Source organism: Dufourea novaeangliae, unplaced genomic scaffold (genome assembly GCF_001272555.1).
Source record: "Dufourea novaeangliae isolate 0120121106 unplaced genomic scaffold, ASM127255v1 scaffold21, whole genome shotgun sequence".
Lineage (NCBI taxonomy): Eukaryota > Metazoa > Arthropoda > Insecta > Hymenoptera > Halictidae > Dufourea > Dufourea novaeangliae.
The window spans coordinates 1,454,214-1,476,042 of record NW_015373910.1 but is presented as its reverse complement, the minus strand read 5'-3'; the positions used below and the strand labels follow the sequence as shown (position 1 = coordinate 1,476,042).

The 21,829-nt window shown below is 39.9% G+C and overlaps 5 protein-coding genes across 5 annotated transcripts; 4 read left to right on the top strand and 1 right to left on the bottom strand.

Moving 5' to 3' along the window:
* Positions 1 to 1,924: 1,924 nt before the first annotated feature.
* Positions 1,925 to 3,463, top strand: LOC107193899 (cytochrome P450 9e2-like). Its single transcript, XM_015583435.1, has one exon. The coding sequence runs from the start codon at positions 1,925 to 1,927 to the stop codon at positions 3,461 to 3,463; it is 1,539 nt and encodes a 512-aa protein (XP_015438921.1).
* Positions 3,464 to 4,792: 1,329 nt separating this feature from the next.
* LOC107193984 (cytochrome P450 9e2-like) lies at positions 4,793 to 6,710 on the top strand. Its single transcript, XM_015583533.1, has one exon. The coding sequence runs from the start codon at positions 4,879 to 4,881 to the stop codon at positions 6,445 to 6,447; it is 1,569 nt and encodes a 522-aa protein (XP_015439019.1). The 5' UTR covers positions 4,793 to 4,878; the 3' UTR covers positions 6,448 to 6,710.
* Positions 6,711 to 9,908: 3,198 nt separating this feature from the next.
* LOC107193898 (cytochrome P450 9e2-like) lies at positions 9,909 to 11,459 on the top strand. The gene has a single exon (XM_015583434.1). It carries the CDS (start codon positions 9,909 to 9,911, stop codon positions 11,457 to 11,459), a length of 1,551 nt encoding a protein of 516 aa, XP_015438920.1.
* A 1,376-nt stretch (positions 11,460 to 12,835) lies between these two features.
* Positions 12,836 to 14,404, top strand: LOC107193897 (cytochrome P450 9e2-like). Its single transcript, XM_015583433.1, has one exon. The coding sequence runs from the start codon at positions 12,836 to 12,838 to the stop codon at positions 14,402 to 14,404; it is 1,569 nt and encodes a 522-aa protein (XP_015438919.1).
* Positions 14,405 to 19,519: 5,115 nt separating this feature from the next.
* On the bottom strand, positions 19,520 to 21,682 carry LOC107193983 (cytochrome P450 9e2). The gene has a single exon (XM_015583532.1). The coding sequence runs from the start codon at positions 21,454 to 21,456 to the stop codon at positions 19,894 to 19,896; it is 1,563 nt and encodes a 520-aa protein (XP_015439018.1). The 5' UTR covers positions 21,457 to 21,682; the 3' UTR covers positions 19,520 to 19,893.
* Between the last annotated feature and the right edge of the window lie 147 nt (positions 21,683 to 21,829).

Here is a 21,829-nt window from a genome sequence, read left to right as displayed (position 1 = left end):
TATTGACAACCAAACAAACTTTTAATCATGTGTAATGATTATTCGTAACCAAAATCATTCAAACAAAGCTATATACTCTTATACCGTCACTATTTAAATTCTGGTTGTAACAGTTAGGGTCTCCAGTCAGACCTCAACGTCGAAGTAGATAAGCCATTTTGAAGTCAGATTTCCCCAATCGGCAGGTGGTAACGCGATTCCGGTGGCAAAAAGGAAACTGGATTCTCGGAGGGAGGGGGTGGTAGAAGCTGTCCGGGAAAATAATTAAGTGATTGCCAAGCGTTTGAGGGGATTTTTCGTCATACCGGAGATTTAATTCGTTGATGTAGGTAGGAGAGGATAGGCGGTTGCATTGTCTGCAGGATGTTAAGGGGGTTAACCAGGGGATGGCAGGGGGAGGGGTTGGATCGGTCGGTCGGTGGGTGTGCAAGGGTGTCGGTGTAATGAAGAGCGACAGTGGCACCCCAAACCATCGCTAATTTGCCGCTAAGTGCCCGGCTTTGTTTCCGTACGTTCATCCCATCGTTCGCAATATCCTGGTTCTGAGGCGACGTTCTGGGCTACTTAAGAGAGCACATCCAAATAACCTGCGGGACTATGGGGCCGCAATTGACTGCGGACTAATTTCACCGGACGGAGGAAAGAACAGAGAGAGAGAGAGAGAGAGAAAGACAGATTACGCAAGGATCGTTTGAATGGAACCACTGTATCGGTTGATCGAACAGCCAACTTTCAATGGGGAGGGAGAAAGAAGAGAACGAAAAAGTACCGGCAGAGATTGCTGATGGGGATGGCTTGAAATCAAAACCTGGTAGCCATCGGGAGTCATTTGTAGCAACTCCTTTTTTCCGATTCATTCTACCGTTTACCGGTGTTTGTCCTTTTATCGGGAGGATTTCTGTGATGGTAATCCGCTGGCCGCGGCTGTGTAGATCCTTCACTTGATCCTGGATACAAGGGAGCTTATTTTTTTGTTTCGTGATTTAGTCTACACCACCGAGAGTCTAGTGGACCGCTGGTTTTTATTAACAAAGATTCGTACTGGTGTTAGTTCGAGTGGATATCTACCTTTAATTAACAAACATTCGTAGTAGTGTTTAGAACTCACACAGAGAAGCAACAGGAGGCTAAATCGTCGAATTGTCTATTGCTAATCGTCTGAGATCGAGAAATTTCTAGAGCAATCAGATTTGATGCCAAACTATTACCGTCTACTAAACAAGTTATGGGACACTTCGGTCGACTTGTTACCAAAATTATTCACACCTAATTGGTATTTTATTATGGATGAACAATTACTAGCATTCAGAAGGCGATGCCCTTCCCATCAATATGCTCTGTGAATGTCTAACTCTGTTAGACGACGATATCTCGGTTGCAGGGCGAATATAATGGCAAACAAAAATTTATTCTGAACGTCGTATGTTTCGAAATTTCAAATTCAAAATCAATCGGGGTAAACCTCACCAGGTATGGCCTACTTTACAGCAATTATCAACACGTTAGGTACTACATAATACGTTCAATATGAAGAGACAATAAATACAGTATTCCAAAAAAAAATGACATACTCTGGAAATTAGACATATGTACTTCTAAATTTTTCGTACATACAAACTATATTTCTTTTAAATAAATATAATACGTATAAAGAAAATTCTTTACCCATATCTTCCATCAGAGCTGTTATTGTTGATTTTCACTCGCAGAGACAGTCGTGAAATCTCGAAACGAAAATAAATTCAAAGAAATAAATATCACCAAATCACAAGTGGAAGAGTGGGGGCACTGACTCATCATCGGACGTTCGTAGTAATCACTATCCCAGTACTGTAAAAAGCGCTGTCCGTAGGAGGAGCTCAGTCGCCTTTGCAAACTGGCGCTAACAACACCGTTACAACGTGAATTCCTCGGACTAGTCAGGATGGATTACCTATCACTAGTCGTGACAGCAGTGGTCGTGTTTACAGGCTTGTACTATTATGCCCGCCGAGGCCTAGATTTTTTCAAGAAGCACGGCATTCCACACGTGCCACCGCTACCAATTTTCGGGAACATGGGTAATATCTCGTTTAAAAGAGAAACAGCGACGGCCTTCTTGAAAAAAATGTACAACATTCACCCTGACGCCAAGTACGTCGGCTTCTACGAGTTTACCAATCCCATCGTGCTGCTGCGGGACCTCGATCTCATTAAATCCATCACTATCAAGAATTTCGAGACGTTCCCAGACCATCGTCCTATTATCAAGAACGAACAGGACTCTCTATTCGGCCGGATGCTATTTTTCAAGAGTAGTGAGGACTGGAAGGATCTGAGGCACAATATGTCGCCAGTCTTCACGTCCAGCAAGATCAAGGGGATGTTCACGCACATGTCGAATGTCGCGGTATACTTCTCGAACTATATGTCCAAGATACCAGAGAAAGAGCAGGAAATCGAGCTGAAGGCCGTGCTCACAAAATATACGAACGACGTGATCGCTACTTGTGTGTTTGGAATCGGCGTGAATTCGATCGAGGATCCTAACAACGCGATCTACGTGAACGGGAGAGGAGTCACTAACTTCAGCGGACCCCTGCAGTATCTGAAGTTTCTACTAATAAGAAACTGGCCGTCGTTGGTGCAGCTGCTGAATATCAAGTTCGTACCGGCCAAACGGGAGAAATACTTCGAGGACTTGATCGTGGACACTATGAACCAGAGGGAAAAGAACGGTATTTATAGACCCGATATGATGCAGTATCTGATTGAGGTCAGGAAAAAGAGCAAAGCAGAGAGACAATTGACTGACAAAGACATGGCCTCTCAGGCTTTCGGCTTCTTTTTCGGTGGTTACGAAACCGTGGCGTCTCAGGCCTGCTCGACTATTCACAATATAGTCACAAACCCCGAAGTCCAAGAGAGATTGCAGCAAGAGATCGACCAGATACTGGAGAAGACGCAGGGACAGATTACTTACGATACGATAGTCGGCATGGAATATTTAGACGCTGTATTGAATGAGTCATTGAGGATGTACCCATCCTCTCTTTTTTTGGACAGGGTGTGCATGCAGGACTTCGAGCTGCCTCCAACATTGCCTGGTCACAAACCGTTCATCGCCAAAAAGGGGACGAATGTGTGGATCCCAGTTTACGCGATTCAAACCGATCCCAATTACTTCGAGGATCCTGAGAAGTTTAATCCGGAACGATTCCTTCAGGATGGCAAGAGAATCGCGAGTTCTGGCACATTTATCCCATTCGGAGTGGGACCAAGATCCTGCATAGGCAATAGGTTCGCGTTGATCGAGATCAAGGTCCTGCTTTTCCATCTTTTTGCTCGTTGTGACTTGAAGCCTTGTTCGAGAACGAATATACCGTTGAAAATGGCTAAAGGTGTGCTAGGTATCCTCTCCGAAAATGGATTCTGGTTGAAGGTCGAACCCAGAAAACACATTAGCCCATTTGTTGTACAATAATGATCAAAGGAAAAGTTCAAAACAGCCTTTATATTAAGTAGTATTATGTATAAGTAGTATTTAAAGCAATTGTTATTAAATTTATACAAATACCATTTTATATTCTCTTATGATTTTTCAATAAAAAGCAGTTATTCATTAATCCCGCACTATCTCCACTCCTACTTGTAATATCAATTAACCAAAAAAGTAATAAGAAATAATAAATAACAACAAAATAATTAATTCCAAAACTTTTAAGTTTTGGAAGAAGTTCTGGAATTAGTTCCAATTTTCACCACCAAAGTCGGGGTCGCCAGTAAATGTCTCATATATTCCGAAATGTTTCCGGCACTTTCCTGAATCCAAGATGGCGGAAAAACCGGCAAGTTTGTGGGAGTCTCTAGGCCCCCACCACAGCGCCTAAAGTTAATTTGACTCACATCCGTCAAAATAGGTATAACACATATGGATTTTTGAAACTAAGGAGTGGGGAGAGGAAGGAATTAGTATTTGTATACATTGCACAACCTGTTAAAAACCAACATATGTTTTTAAAAAAAATATTTAAGTTTTTCTATACATATAGCAATAAAATCGTAAATGAGTCAAATTGACTCGCTCCGGCAATCTAGTGTCAACAATGTAATTTTTTTTAACTGGAAATACATATTTTTATCATTGCTATATTCTCAAGCATTTCAAGGTGAATTCAGCGACGTGTTAGAAACTTCTGTTTAAATAATGATTTTTCGGAGAGTTGTATGAACAGTGCTAGCAAATGTTCTGCTAGCCACTTTTACCCATAATGTGTAATTCAGCATTTAAGAAACAATAAAAATGCCACCAGTATTCATACAATCGTCAGATACATTATTGTTTACACAGAACTCACAAATACATATAAATGCTCAAACTCGAAAAACAATGAGTCATGAAAAAACCTACTTATCTTCCAAGGGCCGTCTAGATTTTTATCTCTTTCATCAATAGAAATATGTTGTGGAGAATCCAACTAGAACAAGTGATATACTCTTTCAAGTTGTAGCATCTGTCACCACGATACTATTATATACATATGTATACACTAGATATGGCGATAAATACAGTACGATAAAATACCAATTACAGATTCTGGAAATTAGAAATATATCCAAATGTTTCTGACGTTACGAAATATAATTCTTGAAAGTAAATATTAGACGTATTGTGGCAGAAAAGAATCGGCCGATCGGGTAGCTTCGAAAGTAGCTCCAGAGTAGTAAGATTCACCACATCACGACTGCAGGAGTAGGGGGCGTTGACTATGTACCGGAGGCTCCTACTAATCACTAGCTCAGTGTTATAAAGTAGGCCGTCCGTGCGTAGAGCTCAGTAATCTTTCCAGCGTGTAGCTAACAGCATCGTTGCAAAGTGAATTCCGCGGACTAGTGAGAATGGATTACCTGCCACTAGTCCTGGCAGCTGTGGCCGTGTTTACAGCCTTCTACTATTACGCACGCAGGGGCCTAGACTTTTTCAAGAAGCATGACATTCCGCACATTCCACCACAACCCCTTTTCGGAAACATGGCTAGTTTTGTTCTTAGAAAAGACACAATAGCGGGCCTGGTCCAAAAAATCTACAACTCTTACACTGAAGCGAAATATGTCGGTTGCTACGAGTTCAGCAATCCCATCGTGATACTGCGGGACATCGATCTCATTAAATCCATCACCATAAAGAATTTTGAAACGTTCATAGACCATCGGTCCTTCGCGAACAAGAATCAGGACCCGCTGCTCGGCGGTATGCTGTTTTCATTGAAGGGTGACGAGTGGAAGGAGTCGAGAAACCAGGTATCGCCCACTTTCACGTCCAGCAAACTAAAGGCGATGTTCACTCTAATGTCGGACGTCGCAGTATACTTCACGGATTATCTGTACAGGCTGCCGGAGAAGGAGCGAGAGCTCGAGCTGAAGACCTTGCTCACAAAATTCACGAACGACCTGATCTCCACTTGTGTGTTTGGAATCGCCGTGAACTCGATTGAGAATCCTAAGAACACACTCTATGTGAACGGAATGAAGGCTACAAACTTTAGCGGGACCGTGCAGAACCTGAAGTTTCAGCTACTGAGAAACTGGCCGTCGTTGGCGAAGCTGCTGGATATCAAGTTCGTCTCGTCCAAACTAGCGAAATACTTCGAGAACTTGATTGTGGACAATATGAACCAGAGGGACGCGAACGGTATATATAGACCCGACATGCTGCAGTATCTGATGGAGGCGAGCAAAAAGAACAAGGCCGAAAGACAATTAACCACCGAAGACATAACCAGTCATGCGTTCAGCTTCTTCTTCGGTGGTTACGACACCGTGGCGTCTCAGGCTTGCTTGATTGTACACGATCTAGTCGAGCACCCTGAAGCCCAAGAGAGATTGCAGCAGGAAATCGACCAGGTGCTAGAGAAAACAAACGGGCATGTGACTTACGAGGAGATAATAGGCATGGAATACTTGGACGCGCTGTTGAATGAGTCGATGAGGCTTCACCCGGCTGCTATTTTCTTGGACAGGGTGTGCGTGAAGGACTTCGAACTGCCACCAGCGCTACCTGGCGAAAAACCCTTCACTCTTAAAAAGGGAATGAACGTCTGGATCCCAGTTCACGCGATTCAAACCGATCCCAAACACTTCGAGGATCCTGACAAGTTTAATCCGGAACGATTCCTTCAGGATGGCAAGAGGATCGCGAGTTCTGGCACGTTCATACCCTTCGGAATGGGACCAAGAATCTGCATAGGCAATAGATTCGCATTGTTGGAGATAAAAATCCTACTTTTTCATCTTTTCGCTCGTTGTAACATGGTGCCGTGTTCGAGAACAAATATACCGTTTAAAATGGCCAAAGGCGTACTTGCTATCACGGCTGCAAATGGATTCTGGTTGAAGGTCGAACCGAGGAAACATGTTAGCTCATTTGTGAACAATGTTGCGGCTAATGGAACGTGCAAAACGGAATGAGAGATTAGTCGGTTATGGTTTTGACTGTGCCCTCGACCGTTAGTTTATATTTTACATATATTTTGATGGACAACTTGTGTACGATGCTACAGGCCTGTAAATATGTATGTGTAATAATGATGATACGGGAAGTTCAGAAGACCAATGTGATAAGAAAGATAAGATTACAACGAGGATATAAGAGATTTCGATTACGACACACATTTTAGTATGGAAAGCATGAGTTTTGCATATGCATAAAACAAATAAACTTCCAATATTACCTCAAGAAAAGTAAATTTAATTGTCTCCATAATTCTATAACCTGCCATTTTCCCTCGTGAATATTCCTTTAGGTCGTACGAGCTAAAAAAAAATTCAGTTTATCTATTCTTTTGCAATATTTCTACTACGTCAATATAATTGTACAAATTTAGCTTTCATTTTTCTTAATGATCAATATTCTGGAAATTAGATTCACTTTTTACATTGTTGCATTCACACAATATGCTACACTAAGACGAAAATCAAGAATGACGAAATTGTAAAACGATTGATGATCGCTTCTTCCAAGTAGAATAACTCGCCGTGTCAGACGTACAAATTTTAGATTCGGAAACATAGCCTTGAATGCAATTTCATCATTCTTGATTTTTGTTTTAGTTTGGCATGTAGAATCCACCCTGGGAAACCGTTCCACATTTTCATTAACCTTTAGAGGACGGGAAGACTGTCTTTAGGCTCCAGAAGTTTTCACTGTGTGCTAGGTGATAGATTTTGGGAAGAGATACAATACGTTGGTCGATTCTATATGAATAGGGCAATCGAATGACATATATGATTTCGTGTGGAAACTCCGGGTTTATGGCATCAATGGCAACAAATATCGGAATTTTTACCACTTAAACTGGCTTCAAATACTCTAAATGACATCGTTGGGTTCCATATTTTACAAATATGGAAATATATGAAGCAAATTAAACAATATCTTAGAGAGGAACGTCGGGTGATGTTTAGATTTCCAGAGCGTTATTAATACAGAAAATTATATTTACTTTTCTATCTAGAACTGTCTCTCAGAAGTATTGTGCAATGAATTTATTAAAGAAAGGTGACTGAATAATGCTTAACAAATATTGTTTAATGTGTTTCACATATTTTCATATTTGAGAAAGTACTCGGAATCTTGTATAATCTTAATGAGAAACATCATGTAAACTCAATAGCAATTGAGTGTGATTTTTGACGGCTTCTTATTAATAAGTCATACGTATACATGCATCGAACATTCAAATAATTTGAAACTGCAAGTTATCGGGAAAAGTTCATGAAAATTTCGGGACTAGTATCTAAGAATCTGGAAAAAATTAAACATTTGTACATATGACATGGAAGTGCCCATTAGACGACACTATAGGTGTTGATTACGGGTAGCTACGGCACTGAAGAGTTAAGGTAAGCGAGCAATACCACGTGGCGATAAAACACCATGCATTTCTTGACAAATCTCTACAAAATCCGATACTGTGAAGCAAATTCGTGTTACGTAAAAAATTTCTCGTAAAAATGCAAAAATATTGCATAGAAAGTTCGCACATTCGCCCTTTTTTAAACTTTCACGGCAACTTAGAACTATTAAAAAGGACACAATTTTATAACTATATACCCTGCTATATTCAGAAAACTCTCCTCTATCTGTCAAGGTTAAATTGAACATCATAATATTTTTAGACTTCACGTAAGTGCAACTTGAAAGAGTATATTACTGGGAAGTTGAAGAATATATAACAGTGTTATCAAAGACATTATTGTTCAAACAGAACTCACAAATACATATAAAAGTTCTTACTCGAAAAAACAAAAAGTCGTAAAAAGCTTACCCATCTTCCGAAGGCCAACACCGTATACAGTTTTATCGCCTTCACTATTAGACGTATATTGTCTGGAGAGTCCACTTGGAACCAGTGATAAACTTTTTCAACTTGCCGCACGTATCAATACGATACTATTATATAGATTAGATAAATGATACAATCGATTTTGCGACAAACACAGTATTACAAAATAACAATTATAGATTCTGGAAATTAGAAATATTTCCAAATGTTTCTGACGTCACGAAATATAATTCTTCTCAGTAAATATAAGACGTAGTGCAATAGGAAAACAATCGGCTTACCGTGAACCGGGTCGGGAATCGTATATGGATCTGTAAAAATAATGTACAGATAATGTACACAAACGACAACCACGGCTACCGCCGCGTACTGTATCGCCTACAATGCCAATAAAATGTTCGACCCACGTCTTCTATCGATACTGTTTCGGTGAATGTATGTGTAGAGGACTATGACTTCCCTATTTTTAAATGGAAAATGTATGTATAGCACTACAGATATGTACAATTCTACGAGTAATAATGATGAAAGGAGAAGTTCAAGAGAGGAGTGCGATAACAAAGATAAGATTATAACGACGATTGATGAGGTTTTGATTATGACATTCAATTCACTATAAAGGTGATGAATGTTGTATGTACATCAAACCAGTAAACACCGCTTAGTACCTCAACAAAGATGAATTTATTTATAATCTCTCTAATTCTGTAACACGCCACTGTCCCTTATCGTTTATAGATATTCCATTGGATCATACTTTCTAAAAAAAGCCATTCAGGTTATTTATTCTTTCGCAATATTGTTATTACATAAATGTAAATGAGCAAATTTAACGTTCAGTTTTCTTAATGATCAATATTCTGAATATTCCATGCACATTTTACATTTTTGCTTGTACACATACGTTTCAATACGTGAACAAAATAAATATATCGGGTGTTAATAAAAATGTGTCAAATCACACTATGTCGAAAATCAGGAATGACGAAATTACGTTCACGCTGTCTTTTCCGAGTTATAGCTGAAAATACCGGAAAAATAAGCGTCTATTACAATAAAACGATAGGTTTCACAACTTAAAACTGTCAATTCCCAGCTGATACACGAGATCGATCGACGATTCGCTCAAATTTATTATTATTTAACACTCTGCATACCTGAATCCCGTTCACTATTAAAAATGTTGTGTGGAGAATCTAATTGGAACCAATGATCTACGAATTATAGATTCTGAAAATTCGATATATTTCCAACTTCTTCTCACCTTACGAACTATAATTCTTCTAAATATAATAAACATAGTACATATAAATAAATTGTTTCACCCATATCTTCAATCGCAGCAGTTATTCCTAATCTTTACTCACAGTGACAATCGTGAAATCTCGAAACGAAAGTAGGCCGAGAGAAATAAATTTCACCAAATCACGAATGGAAGAGTAGGGGCGCTGACTTGTTATCGAATGCACCTGGCAATCACGAACTCAGTGTTATAAAATACGTTACCAATACTAGGAGCTCAGTCATTTCTGCAAACTGTCGTTAACAACATCATGGCAACGTGAATTCCACGAAACATTCAGGATGGATTACCTGGCACTTGTCCTGGCAGCTGTGGCCGTGTTCACAGCCTTCTACTATTACGCTCGTAGAGGCCTAGACTTCTTCAAGAAGCATGATATTCCGCACATGCCACCGATACCAGTTTTCGGAAACTTGGGCGGTCTCGTTTTTAAAACAGAATCAATGGCGGATATGCTAAAAAAAATCTACAACCTTCACCATGATGCCAAGTACGTCGGCATCTACGACTTCAACAATCCTGTCGTGCTGCTGCGGGACATCGAACTCATTAAATCCATCACGATCAAGAATTTCGAGGCGTTCCCGGACCATCGTAGCTTCACTGACAGGAAACTGGACCCCCTGCTCGGCGGTGGGCTCTTCATGTTGAAGGGTGAAGAGTGGAAAGATACGAGGAATCAGGTGACGCCCACCTTCACGTCCAGCAAACTCAAGGGGATGTTTGCGCTGATGTCAGACATCGCAATATACTTCACGGATTATCTGTACAGACTGCCGGAGAAGGAGCGAGAGCTCGAGCTGAAGACCTTGCTCACAAAATACACGAACGACGTGATCGCCACTTGTGTGTTTGGAATCGCCGTGAACTCGATCGAGGACCCTAAGAACGCGATCTACGTGAATGGAAGAAACGCCACTAATATAACTGGAAGCTTCCGGGCCCTGAAGTTTCATATACTCAGAAGGTGGACCTCGTTGGCGAGGCTGTTGGACATCAAGCTAATCCCGAGCCATCTATCAAAATTCTTCGAGGACTTGATCGAGGACACTATGAACCACAGGGAAGCGAACGGTATCTATAGGCCTGATATGCTGCAGTCTTTGATGGAAACCAAGAAGAAGAATACTACCATAGACGTACCCTGTCATGCTTTCAGCTTCTTCTTCGGAGGTTACGATACCGTGTCATCTCAGGCCTGCTTGACGATTTACGATTTAGCCACGAACCCTGAAATCCAAGAGAGATTGCAGCAGGAGATCGACCAGGTGTTGGAGAAGACGCAGGGAGAGATGAGTTACGATACGATAGTGGGCATGGAATATTTGGATGCAGTGTTGAATGAGTCGATGAGATTGCACCCGACCTCTTTCATCATGGACAGGATGTGCGCGAAAGACTTCGAGTTGCCACCAGCGCTACCTGGCCATAAATCGTTCACCATCAGGAAGGGGATGAGCGTGTGGATTCCGATTTACGCGATTCAATGCGATCCCAATCATTTCCAGGACCCTGACAAGTTTAATCCGGCACGGTTCCTTCAGGATGGCAAGAGGATCGTGAATTCTGGCAAATTCTTTCCCTTCGGAGCGGGTCCAAGATCTTGCGCAGGCAATAGGTTCGCGGTGATCGAAATTAAGATTCTGCTTTTCCATCTGTTTGCTCGTTGTGTCATGAAGCCTTGTTCGAAGACGACTATACCGTTAGAAATGTCCAAAGGCGCAATAATTCTCACGGCTGCAAATGGATTCTGGTTGAAGGTCGAACCTAGAGAACACGTTAGTCCATTTTTGAACAGTGTAGTTCCCAATGGAACGTCAAAAACGGAATGACAATTGAATCGCTTAAGGTGTTGACTGTAGCGTCGATCATTTCCTTATATTTTGAACATATCTTGATAAACAATTTTTGTATGATATTACAGATGTGTGCAATTGTTTGTGCAATAATGATGAATGGAGGAGTTCAAAAAAGGAATGTGATAACAAATATAAGATTGTAACAAGGATTGGAGAGGTTTTGATTACGACCCTCAATTCACACTAAATATGATGAATTTTGTATATTCATAAAACCAATAAACGTTAGTTATTACTTCAACAAAGATGGATTTACTTATAATCTCTATAATTATATAACCCGCCATTATCTCCCATAGATATTCCTTTAGGAAATACTTACTAAACAACGATTTTTAATTTATTTATTCTTTCGCAATATTGTTATTACATAAATGTACAAATTTAACATTCAGATTCCTTGATGATCACTATTCTCGAAATACGATGCAAGTTTTACGCTATTGCTTCCACAGAAACGTTTGAGGACCTGAGAGGAAAATCAGGAATGACGAAGTTACTGACAACATACGCGTAACATAAGATTGTGGCGATCGGATTTACAACCTAAAACTGTCGATTCCCACCTAATACACAGGATCGATCGACGATCTCCTTAAATTTTTGAATGAAATAAAATGGAATGAATGAAACCAACTCGTGAAACAATAGAAGATTGGACCTCTTAAGTAGAATAATCCGCCCTGTCAGGTGTATGCATTTCACATGTACTGCGTCCGCATTTTCAACAATTAATAACTCGGAAACGAAGCTTTGGACGCAATTTCGTCATTCTTGACATTCGATTCCGTTTGACATATAGAAACCACCGTGTGCAAGTGGCCCATACTTTCATTACACCCCATACATTTACATCCCCTTCATCATTAAAAATATGCTGTGGAAAATCTAATTGTAACCAGTAATATACTCTTTCAAGTTGCTGCACCCCTCAACACGTTACTACATGGTACACTCGATATGTAGTAGGTGTTAAATACAGTATTACAAAATAAGAATTACAGATCCTGCAAATTAGAAATATTTCCAAGTTTTTGTCACTTTATGAAATATAATACTTCCGAATAAATTGAGTACACATGAACAAAATGTTTCAACCACGTCTTCAATCGGTGTTTCGATCTTCACTCTCAGAAAAAGTTATGGAATCTCGAAATGAACGTAAATTGAGAAGAATCAGGTTCACCAAATCACGACTGGAAGAGTGGGGACGTTGACTTGTTATCGAATGCACCTCGTAATCACAAACTCAATGTTATAAAATACGCTCTCCATACCAGGAGCCCAGTCATCTCTACAAACTGTCGTTAACCACATCATTGCAAAGTGAATTGTCCGGAATAGTGAGGATGGATTACTTGCAACTTGTGCTGGCAGCTGTGGCCGTGTTCACAGCGTTCTACTATTACGTTCGTAGAGGCCTAGACTTCTTCAAGAAACATGATATTCTGCACATACCACCGGCACTAATTTTCGGTAACTTGGGCAGTATCATTTTGAGAAAAGAATCAATGCCCAGCCTACTCCAAAAACTCTACGACCTTCACCCTGACGCGAAGTACGTCGGCTTCTACGATTTCGCCAATCCAGTCGTGCTACTGCGCGACACCGATATCATTAAATCCATCACGGTAAAGAATTTCGAGACGTTCTCGGAACATCGGAGCTTCGCCGACAAGAAACTGGATCCTCTGCTGGGCGGTATGTTGTTCCTGTTGACGGGTAACGAGTGGAAGGAGACGAGAACCCAATTGACGCCCATCTTCACGTCCAGCAAACTCAAGGGGATGTTCTCGCTGATGTCGGACGTCGCGATACGCTTCACGGATTATCTGTACAAGAAATCGGAGAAGGAACAAGAGCTAGAGATAAAGATCTGGTTCACAAGGTACACGAACGACCTGATCGCCAGCTGCGTATTTGGAGTCGGCGTAAACTCGATCAAAGACCCAAAAAACCCTCTCTACGTGAACGGAACGATAGCCACTCGCATGACCGGAACTCTGCGATTCCTGCAGATTCATACACTCAGAAGGTGGAGGTGGCTGGCGAGACTGTTGAATGTCAAGCTGATCCCTAACTATCGATCGAAATTCTTCGAGGACTTGATCGAGGACACTATGAACCATAGGGATACGAAAGGTATCTATAGGCCCGACATGCTGCAGTTCCTGATGGAGACCAAGAAGAAAAGCCAGGCCGAGGGACATTCGAGCACCATAGACGTACCCTGTCATGCTTTCAGTTTCTTCTTCGGTGGTTACGACACCGTAGCTTCTCAGGCCTCCTTGACTGTTTACAATTTAGCCACGCACCCTGAAATCCAAGAAAGATTGCAGCAAGAGATCGACCAGGTGCTGGAGAAGACGCAGGGACAGGTGACTTACGATACGATACTGGGCATGGAATATTTAGACGCAGTGTTGAACGAGGCGATGAGGTTGCATCCGACCTCTATTGTTCTGGACAGGACGTGCGCGAAAGACTTCGAGCTGCCACCAGCGCTACCTGGTCATAAACCGTTCACCATCAAAAAGGGGATGAGCGTGTGGATTCCAATTCGCGCAGTTCAGAACGATCCCAAAAACTACGAAGATCCTGACAAGTATAATCCAGAACGGTTCCTTCAGGATGGCAAGAAGATCGTGAGTTCTAACAAGTTCTTTCCTTTCGGAGCAGGCCCAAGAGGTTGCATTGGCAGTAGGTTCGCGGTGATCGAGATGAAGATCCTGCTTTTCCATGTTTATGCCCGTTTGACAATTCGGCCTTGTTCGAAAACGAATATACCGTTTAAAGTATCCAAAAACGCGCTAGTTCTTACTTCTGAAAATGGATTCTGGATGAATGTTAAACCCAGGGAACACGTTAGCCCATTTTTGAACAGTGCGGTATCTAACGGAACGTCTAAAACGGAATGAGAACTGAATCGCTTAAGGTGTCGACTGTGATGTCGATATTTTCCTTATGTTTCGTAGATACCTTGATAAACAATTTGTGTAAGACACTACAGATATGTACAATGGTACGTTTAATAATGGTCAAAAGGGAAGTTCGAAAGGGACATGTGATAACTAAGATAATATAACGAGAATATAATAGCACGTATTTTGTATATGTATATGAAACTATCAAGCGTCATATATTACCTCAACAGAAATAGATTTATTTATAATTTTGATAGTCTGTAACCCGCCGTTATCCCCCATTGATATTGGAATAACAAAAAGGACTTTAATATATTTAAGCTAGATATATTGTTTATCATAAAGCAAAATTTGTTTATGCATGACAATTACAGTAAAGGTCCAACCAAGGTATTGGTCCAAATTCGGCATCCTTCTCCTATGAATAAAATATAGTTCTGGCAATATATCAATTAGATCCACTGAATGAAGAAGAAAAAAGGAAATGTTAAAAACAAACATCTGAAATGAAAACGACGTTTTATGTAAACAAATTGTCGTAGGTAATATTTATAATCATATAGTTACAATAAGGATATTCTAACACAATATACTGTCTTAAAATTTACAACAAAAGCAACTAAATACTTGTCGTTCCTAAACCAGTCGGAAACATGATGTTAAAATTAAATTGGATGGTCGCAAATAAAAACATAGAAGCGAAAGCACGAATGGGTATTGTTGATATGAATTATTATTATGTTTGATTACAGACGCATGGAATTAATAAATTTGTTATCAAAACGTTATGTTTACGTGGTATATTTAATCCGCTACTGATTGGAACAAAACAATTTACTGATTACTTACCGCCGAGTTAATACCAATTTTGGAACGTATGACACATGACAAAATACAGAAGCTTAAAGAGTATGGAGATAATTCTTTAATAATCTTTGTATGTGTCTCAAATATCGTTCACCTTTTAATACTTATTGTGGGTGAATGTGTGCGACCTAAGACTCAATTGAGAACGGTTTCAGTCTGGGTCATACTTTTGGTGTACCAAGTATTTTTTATATTCTTTAAAAGAAATTCAACTACATAAAACGAATGTAACGGGGTCACATGTCTTTCTTAGTTCGAAGTATGCACTTCTTGCTCATGGAGTTATTTAGATTAGTAGGTTAACAGTTTGCTGAAATATAAATTAAAAGAAACTAAAGGAGAGAATCAATGAACTTGTTTTGGCTTTCTCCACACATTCGTGTACTCGTCAAACATTTATTTGTCAGTTGAAAAATTCTTTACATTTTTATTATAATCATATTCTTTACTTATTCGTCATTTTGTTATTCTTCCGCTTTTTATTCTTGTAGTGGAATGTTTACACTAGACTGCCTCGTTCTCATCGCCATATCCATGTCTCGTGGCCTGTCTGCAGATATTATTGGATTGTCGTGAATTTACACATTTCGTAATATAGAATTTGACTATCTCTCTTCGTATATTCTCAGATAACATATCATTTCACGGAAAAACTTGATAACTTTGTTTAAATTGCTATTAACGTTGTTATTATTAAGAACTATCAACACCTAACCAATCTTATATTTTGTAGAATAAATTACTTCAACGAAGTTACAGTGTAACTGTTTATTATTTTGCCAAACTGTTAAGTAGATATTTTGTTTACTACGGATATTACCAAGCGTTGCGATAATACTGCAAGGTACGTACACGTCCTATTAAAAGACAGCGTGTTTCTGTATTACATCATTCGAAGAGTGTGTGAGTTATCGTTCTCACGAATTATCTAGTACAGAGAGTAGCGATAGTAATTGCGAGTGGGAGTATTTTTTCCTGTTTCATTGTTATCAATTCTACATTCCATTTAAACCGACTTACCTGATTAAATTAAAAGTACATTAAGCTATATAATATATTATAATATATTATATTTTTATAATATACTTTTTTTAAAAAACATGATATTCATGCATTAACTGACTATTACTAAAAAAGTTTGTTTAAATTACAGTAAAACACTTGGAATATATAAAAACTATTTGAAAATTAATGTAACTTACCCTATTATTATTTTATCCATGTAACTTAATATATTTTCTAAATAATAAGTTAACTTTAGAAATAATAATCGTTGGAAATTCAGTATGTTGGCAAAATCCGATCATAAAAAAAAAATAAAGAAAAACCAATAGTAGAATTCGTTTTTTCCTTTAGCAGTCTGTTCGCACCTTTTTCCGTTAAGACGACAAGACAATACACTGCAAGGATCCACCCTCGCGATCTTCAGTTCATTAATTCTGACCGAAACCCGCTCTTCATGCTGTTCCTTCGATCGCTAACCTACGTTCGACCCCTCGTGCAACCCCTACCGATGGCGGAGAGTGAATTACATTAAAGGGGGTGGTTTTATCGGGTCAACTTGCCAGATATTTCCTAGGGCACCTAAGGGTTATTCGCTCGGAAGAAGGAACGTTTCATAACACCGAGAGGAAGTTGAACGATAATCTCCATCCGCTCAGATTGCATTGGTTGGAGACAGTTTAAAAAAAAAACCACTTACTCAAATCAAAGTACTGATTCTGTGTTGATTAGATGTCTCTAACCAACCCTTAAACTATCGTTTAAGAAGTTCCATTTGAGCGGCTACTAGAAGCAATTACTAAAAAAGCAATTTAAAAAAAAATGTTTTTTCAAATTTCCCAAGGTTTCCGCACAAAACCACTAGTGTCGTTAAACTTCTCTATCCATCCTCTAAAGATTGCCACCTTGCTCATGATGATTCATCACCTTGCACGGAATGAAATTGCGCCATTTCAGTAATTTAGCAGCCAAGAAAATATGGTAACCCTAAATATTACTGAACCGTCAATTTTCCTTATCTCGATTTAAATTAACGAAGCAGACCATTGATTTCTCTATTATCCAAAAATTCCTTTATCCGAACACCTGTGTCTTCCTATTAGTTCGTATTCAGTAGGCCCCACTGTAATTCCAAAGTGAGCCAAGTGCCTCTAAATTCTTCAAAACAAACGCAGCACTGGTATGAATGTCCGTAAAGCTCGTCAGAACTCCTAGATTAGATGACCGCGACCTTCGAAGACGCAACCGACGGCGCAATTTCGCGGCAGGGAATTGTCTTTCCGTGGCTGCATCGCGCCGCCTCGAAGGAGCCTTCTGATAGATCTAGGTCAATTGCATCAATTGCACCGTCGCGTGTTATTCAGGGAAAACTGATTCGCCTGGCGGTCTCGATTCGCGGCGCTGTTCGAACTTACTGGGGTGAAGTGAGGGGGGCCGCTGGAGCCGCTCATTAAGCCGACATTCACAAGGTCGTATCGCGTCTTTGACACCGGCCGATCACGTACCGGAATACATTATACCGCTGTTGTACACCACGCGTCGCCGCGTTACGTGCCGTTCATGCAGAGGAGGTCGATCCATTCAGGAGATCGTAATTGAGATGGACGCGTAACAGGCGTCCATTACTGCCTCCCTCTCCCCCACCAAACGCCGCGGTTCATGCGTTCACCGTCAACCGGTGGCGACGATTTTTGAGCAGTCTGTATTATTTCGGCGGCAATAGACTCGATTTTAATCAGGGATCGAAAAAGTTATAGAACTTTCTAATAGGTTGTATTTAACCCTTTAACGCCCAGACCCTTAAATCGTTATTTCAAAATTACGAGATATGGAATATATATGTATATATTGTATCTCGTTGTATTGAAGTCGAAAATATAGATTTTAAATGGAACGATTTTTTTTTATTATTTATTTTTAGAGGGAATACCTGAGTTTCACTACTGAAAACGTGAAGATCTACTTCACATCAGTAAAACTACGGATTCTTACTTGCATGATTATTGCATCGGTTTAAGACTGGGCGTTAAAGGGTTAATACGTGGGACGTGGAAATTTTTTAAGAAACATTCTCACAGTTTCTATAAGAGTAGATAAATAAAAGTTTCAATTTGAACACATATTTTGTTCATCAGTATTAAAAAAGTTCTTAATCATTCTAACAAGCAGGTACTGAATACTGTTCAATGAATAGTACTACAACAATATTAAATAATTATATCGATACAATAATAATATTATAGTTATAATACTATCACGCTGAACAGCAAAAATTAAATAGTATAATAATACATAGATGTATAGTACCTTTCACATATATTCTCATATAGAAATATGAATATTATATATTATATTACAGAATTTCTATGTATTTCAGTTCATTTAAATTAAAAAAAAAATTTTATTTACGTATTATTGACGAGTTCTCTTGTCTGTTCAATATTCTTATGAAACAGTCTTCTTGAATAGAGCGGAAACAAAATATTTTGATGACTAAAATTATTATACCATTAATCTTGATGTATTGAAGAAATATTAATAATCGACTTCCATTCCACAATACAATTTCCCTGTAGATACATTTACAATTTTATAACTTCAATTTATTCACCAATAAATGAGAGTTTAGTTGAACACTTCTAGTACTCACTACCCATTTACTATGAATGCTCCAAAATTATAGGAAAGATTGTTTCAAATATTTCTGCCTCCTCATTTACTAAGCTAACACAATATATCGAAAAATTTTATTTAGAAATCCAGTACACACCCTCTTTTATGACTAGTATATTAAAGTTACAATGGCATAGCATATACCTTGATGTAATCCCAAAACCGGTAGACACAAACCGTCGAGGTCACTGACTCTCATCACCGGACTTTGATTGCAGAGTGTACCAAATTAACGTAAGACTTTCACCTGGATTGCTCCGGCTTCTTCATTCTGAGAATAAAACTTGGTATTCTTAGCAAAGAAGACTATAGACGTCATAATTATTTCAGTCAAATATATTTGAACAAATAGCGAACATATTCACTTTCACATTGAATACATTACAATTCTGTCACGATTTCTTAAACATCATACTTACATGCTACAGATTATAAAAATAAAACGATATACCTCACAGTGCAATTGCATTCAAACCTCGAAAGCAGCTCTGTATAAAAACCTAACCAAGACACAACAACCTTAATATCATGAATTTTTATGTAAATTTTTAAAACATGAAAAAAAATACAAATGAAGGTAACAAAAAGAACTATTTTAACAATATTTAATGAATAAAACTTGTAACTAATATTGAATAACACGAAGGACGTAATCTGCCCTTGCAAAGCATGACCTACATTAGTATGTCACGTGTCCGTACAGTTCACACGGAAAAGTACTGCATATGCATCCGTCTATCACAGTCCTATAATGCTATTTCCGTTCGTCCTTCAACGCAAATAATATATGTTGTTCTGGAGTAATCGCATAATTGTTAATTATAACTAATGGAAGCTGTTGGCCTTGGACAGTACCGTTCAAATCAGCACGCAATCACAGAGTCATATATTAAAGAAATATAAAACATTGTCCACAAATCCCATGTAACAAAGGTCCTCCATTATGTACCAGTACCATTGCACACGGAACCGACGAGGACGGGACACACTGTTTTTCTAGGCTCGACGTCAAACCAGAATCCATCCTTAGCCGTCATTTGGAACCCTTTCTTGCTCAACTCCATCGGAATGGTGGTTTTCGAGTTAGGCTTTAGATTACACCGAGCAAACACATGGAACAGTAACACCTTGGCCTCCATAAGGGCGAACCTGTTGCCGATGCACATCCTCGGGCCCATACCGAAGCTCAAAAACGTACCGGAATTCATAATCCTCTTCGGATCATCGAAGAACCGATCTGGATTGAACTTATCCGGCTCCTCGAAATGTTGAGGGTCGTACTGAATCCCATATATCGGTATCCAAAGGAACTCATCCTCCTTCACATGATGTGGTTTCCCCTCAGGCAAAGCTGGTGGCAGCTCGAAGGGTTTCGTGCAGACTCTGTCCACAGCCACGATCACCGGGTACATCCTAAGAGCCTCGTTTACGACAGCATCCAAATACTTCATATCGTTGATCGCTTCGTACGACACCTTGCCGTTACCGTTCTCCAAAACCTCGTCGATCTCTTCCTGCAGTCGCGTCTGGATATCCGGATTCACACCCACCTCGTAAGCAGCGAAGCACATCAGTGTCGAGGTGCTCTCGAACCCGCCGAAAAAGAAAACGAACGCTTGGGCGGTCATGTCATCTATCGTCAGCTCCTTCCCTGGGCCCAGTTTGCCTCTGGTCTCCATCATCAGCTGGATCATATCCGGACGAACGATTCCGTTTTCGTCCCTGGCCTTAATGGTAGACGATACTAAGTCCTTGAAGAATTCGGCGATCACAGGGTCGACGAGTTTTATGCCGAGCAAATTGGCGAGATACGGCATGCTGCGCACTATAAAGAACTTGACAGACTGCCATCTACCAAAGCTAGTAGCGACTCTGCCGTATTCGTAGAACTTATTATTTCGATCAGCCATCGAGTCCACGTTAACACCGAAGGCGCAGGTGGCAATCACGTCGTTCGTATATCTGGTGAAAGCATCCTTCAACTCGAGACACCTCTGTCCTTCAGGTATCGTCGCCAAAAAGTTCCCGTAACGTTCCGCGCACTCGCGCATCAGTTTGTACATAGCCTTCATCTTGCTGGATGTGAACGCTGGGCTGAGCAAGGTTCTCACCTCTTTCCATCTTTCGCCGCGTAGGCCGAATAGATTCTTACTGAACAGAGTGTCCGTTGCGTCCGATTGGAAGGACCGATGGTCCTGGAAGTGATCAAAGTTCTTCACGGTGATGGTTTTAAGCAGCTCGATGTCCCGTATTATGATCACAGGGGTGAAGAAATCGTAGAAACCAACGTATTTCGCGTCTTTTCTGACATTATACAGTTCCAAAACCGCTTCGGCGAAGGTGACTCGTTGAAATACTGCTTTCCACATACTTCCAAGTACTGGGAGTCCTTTGTAATGTGGAATTCCTCGCACCTCGAAGTAATTGTATGCCCCTTTGAAGTAGTAATAGGCCGCTAGGCCTACGGCGACCAGCGCCAGAATCACTGACCACACTTCTATCATGATGATTATTTACAGTCACTTTCGGCGTTTTTCATGTGTCCACTACACAACACTGGTTTCTGTGGTAATTGTCTCTGGTGAAATTGTCTTACTTGAAATATTATCAGGAATTGTGTGGATGCGTTTAGAGGTATAGATATATATATATATATATATATATATTACACTCGACTACACCTATCGTGATCGAACCTAGAATCCACTAGTGACTTGCTCGCGGTGCAGTCTGTCGTACAACTGACACGATTGATCCGCTTTGTGCGTCTTTTATCGAGTATTCCGCGAGAAAATGTAGGGACTGTGTATATGTGTTCCGCCGCATACAGCTTGCATCCTCAGTTTTGTCTTCATACGGAGATCATGTCATTATGTC

Excerpts from the sequence above, each read along its gene's own strand:
- LOC107193899 (XM_015583435.1), top strand. The coding sequence starts at position 1,925 with ATGGATTACCTATCACTAGTCGTGACAGCAGTGGTCGTGTTTACAGGC.
- LOC107193984 (XM_015583533.1), top strand. The coding sequence starts at position 4,879 with ATGGATTACCTGCCACTAGTCCTGGCAGCTGTGGCCGTGTTTACAGCC.
- LOC107193898 (XM_015583434.1), top strand. The coding sequence starts at position 9,909 with ATGGATTACCTGGCACTTGTCCTGGCAGCTGTGGCCGTGTTCACAGCC.
- LOC107193897 (XM_015583433.1), top strand. The coding sequence starts at position 12,836 with ATGGATTACTTGCAACTTGTGCTGGCAGCTGTGGCCGTGTTCACAGCG.
- LOC107193983 (XM_015583532.1), bottom strand. The coding sequence starts at position 21,456 with ATGATAGAAGTGTGGTCAGTGATTCTGGCGCTGGTCGCCGTAGGCCTA.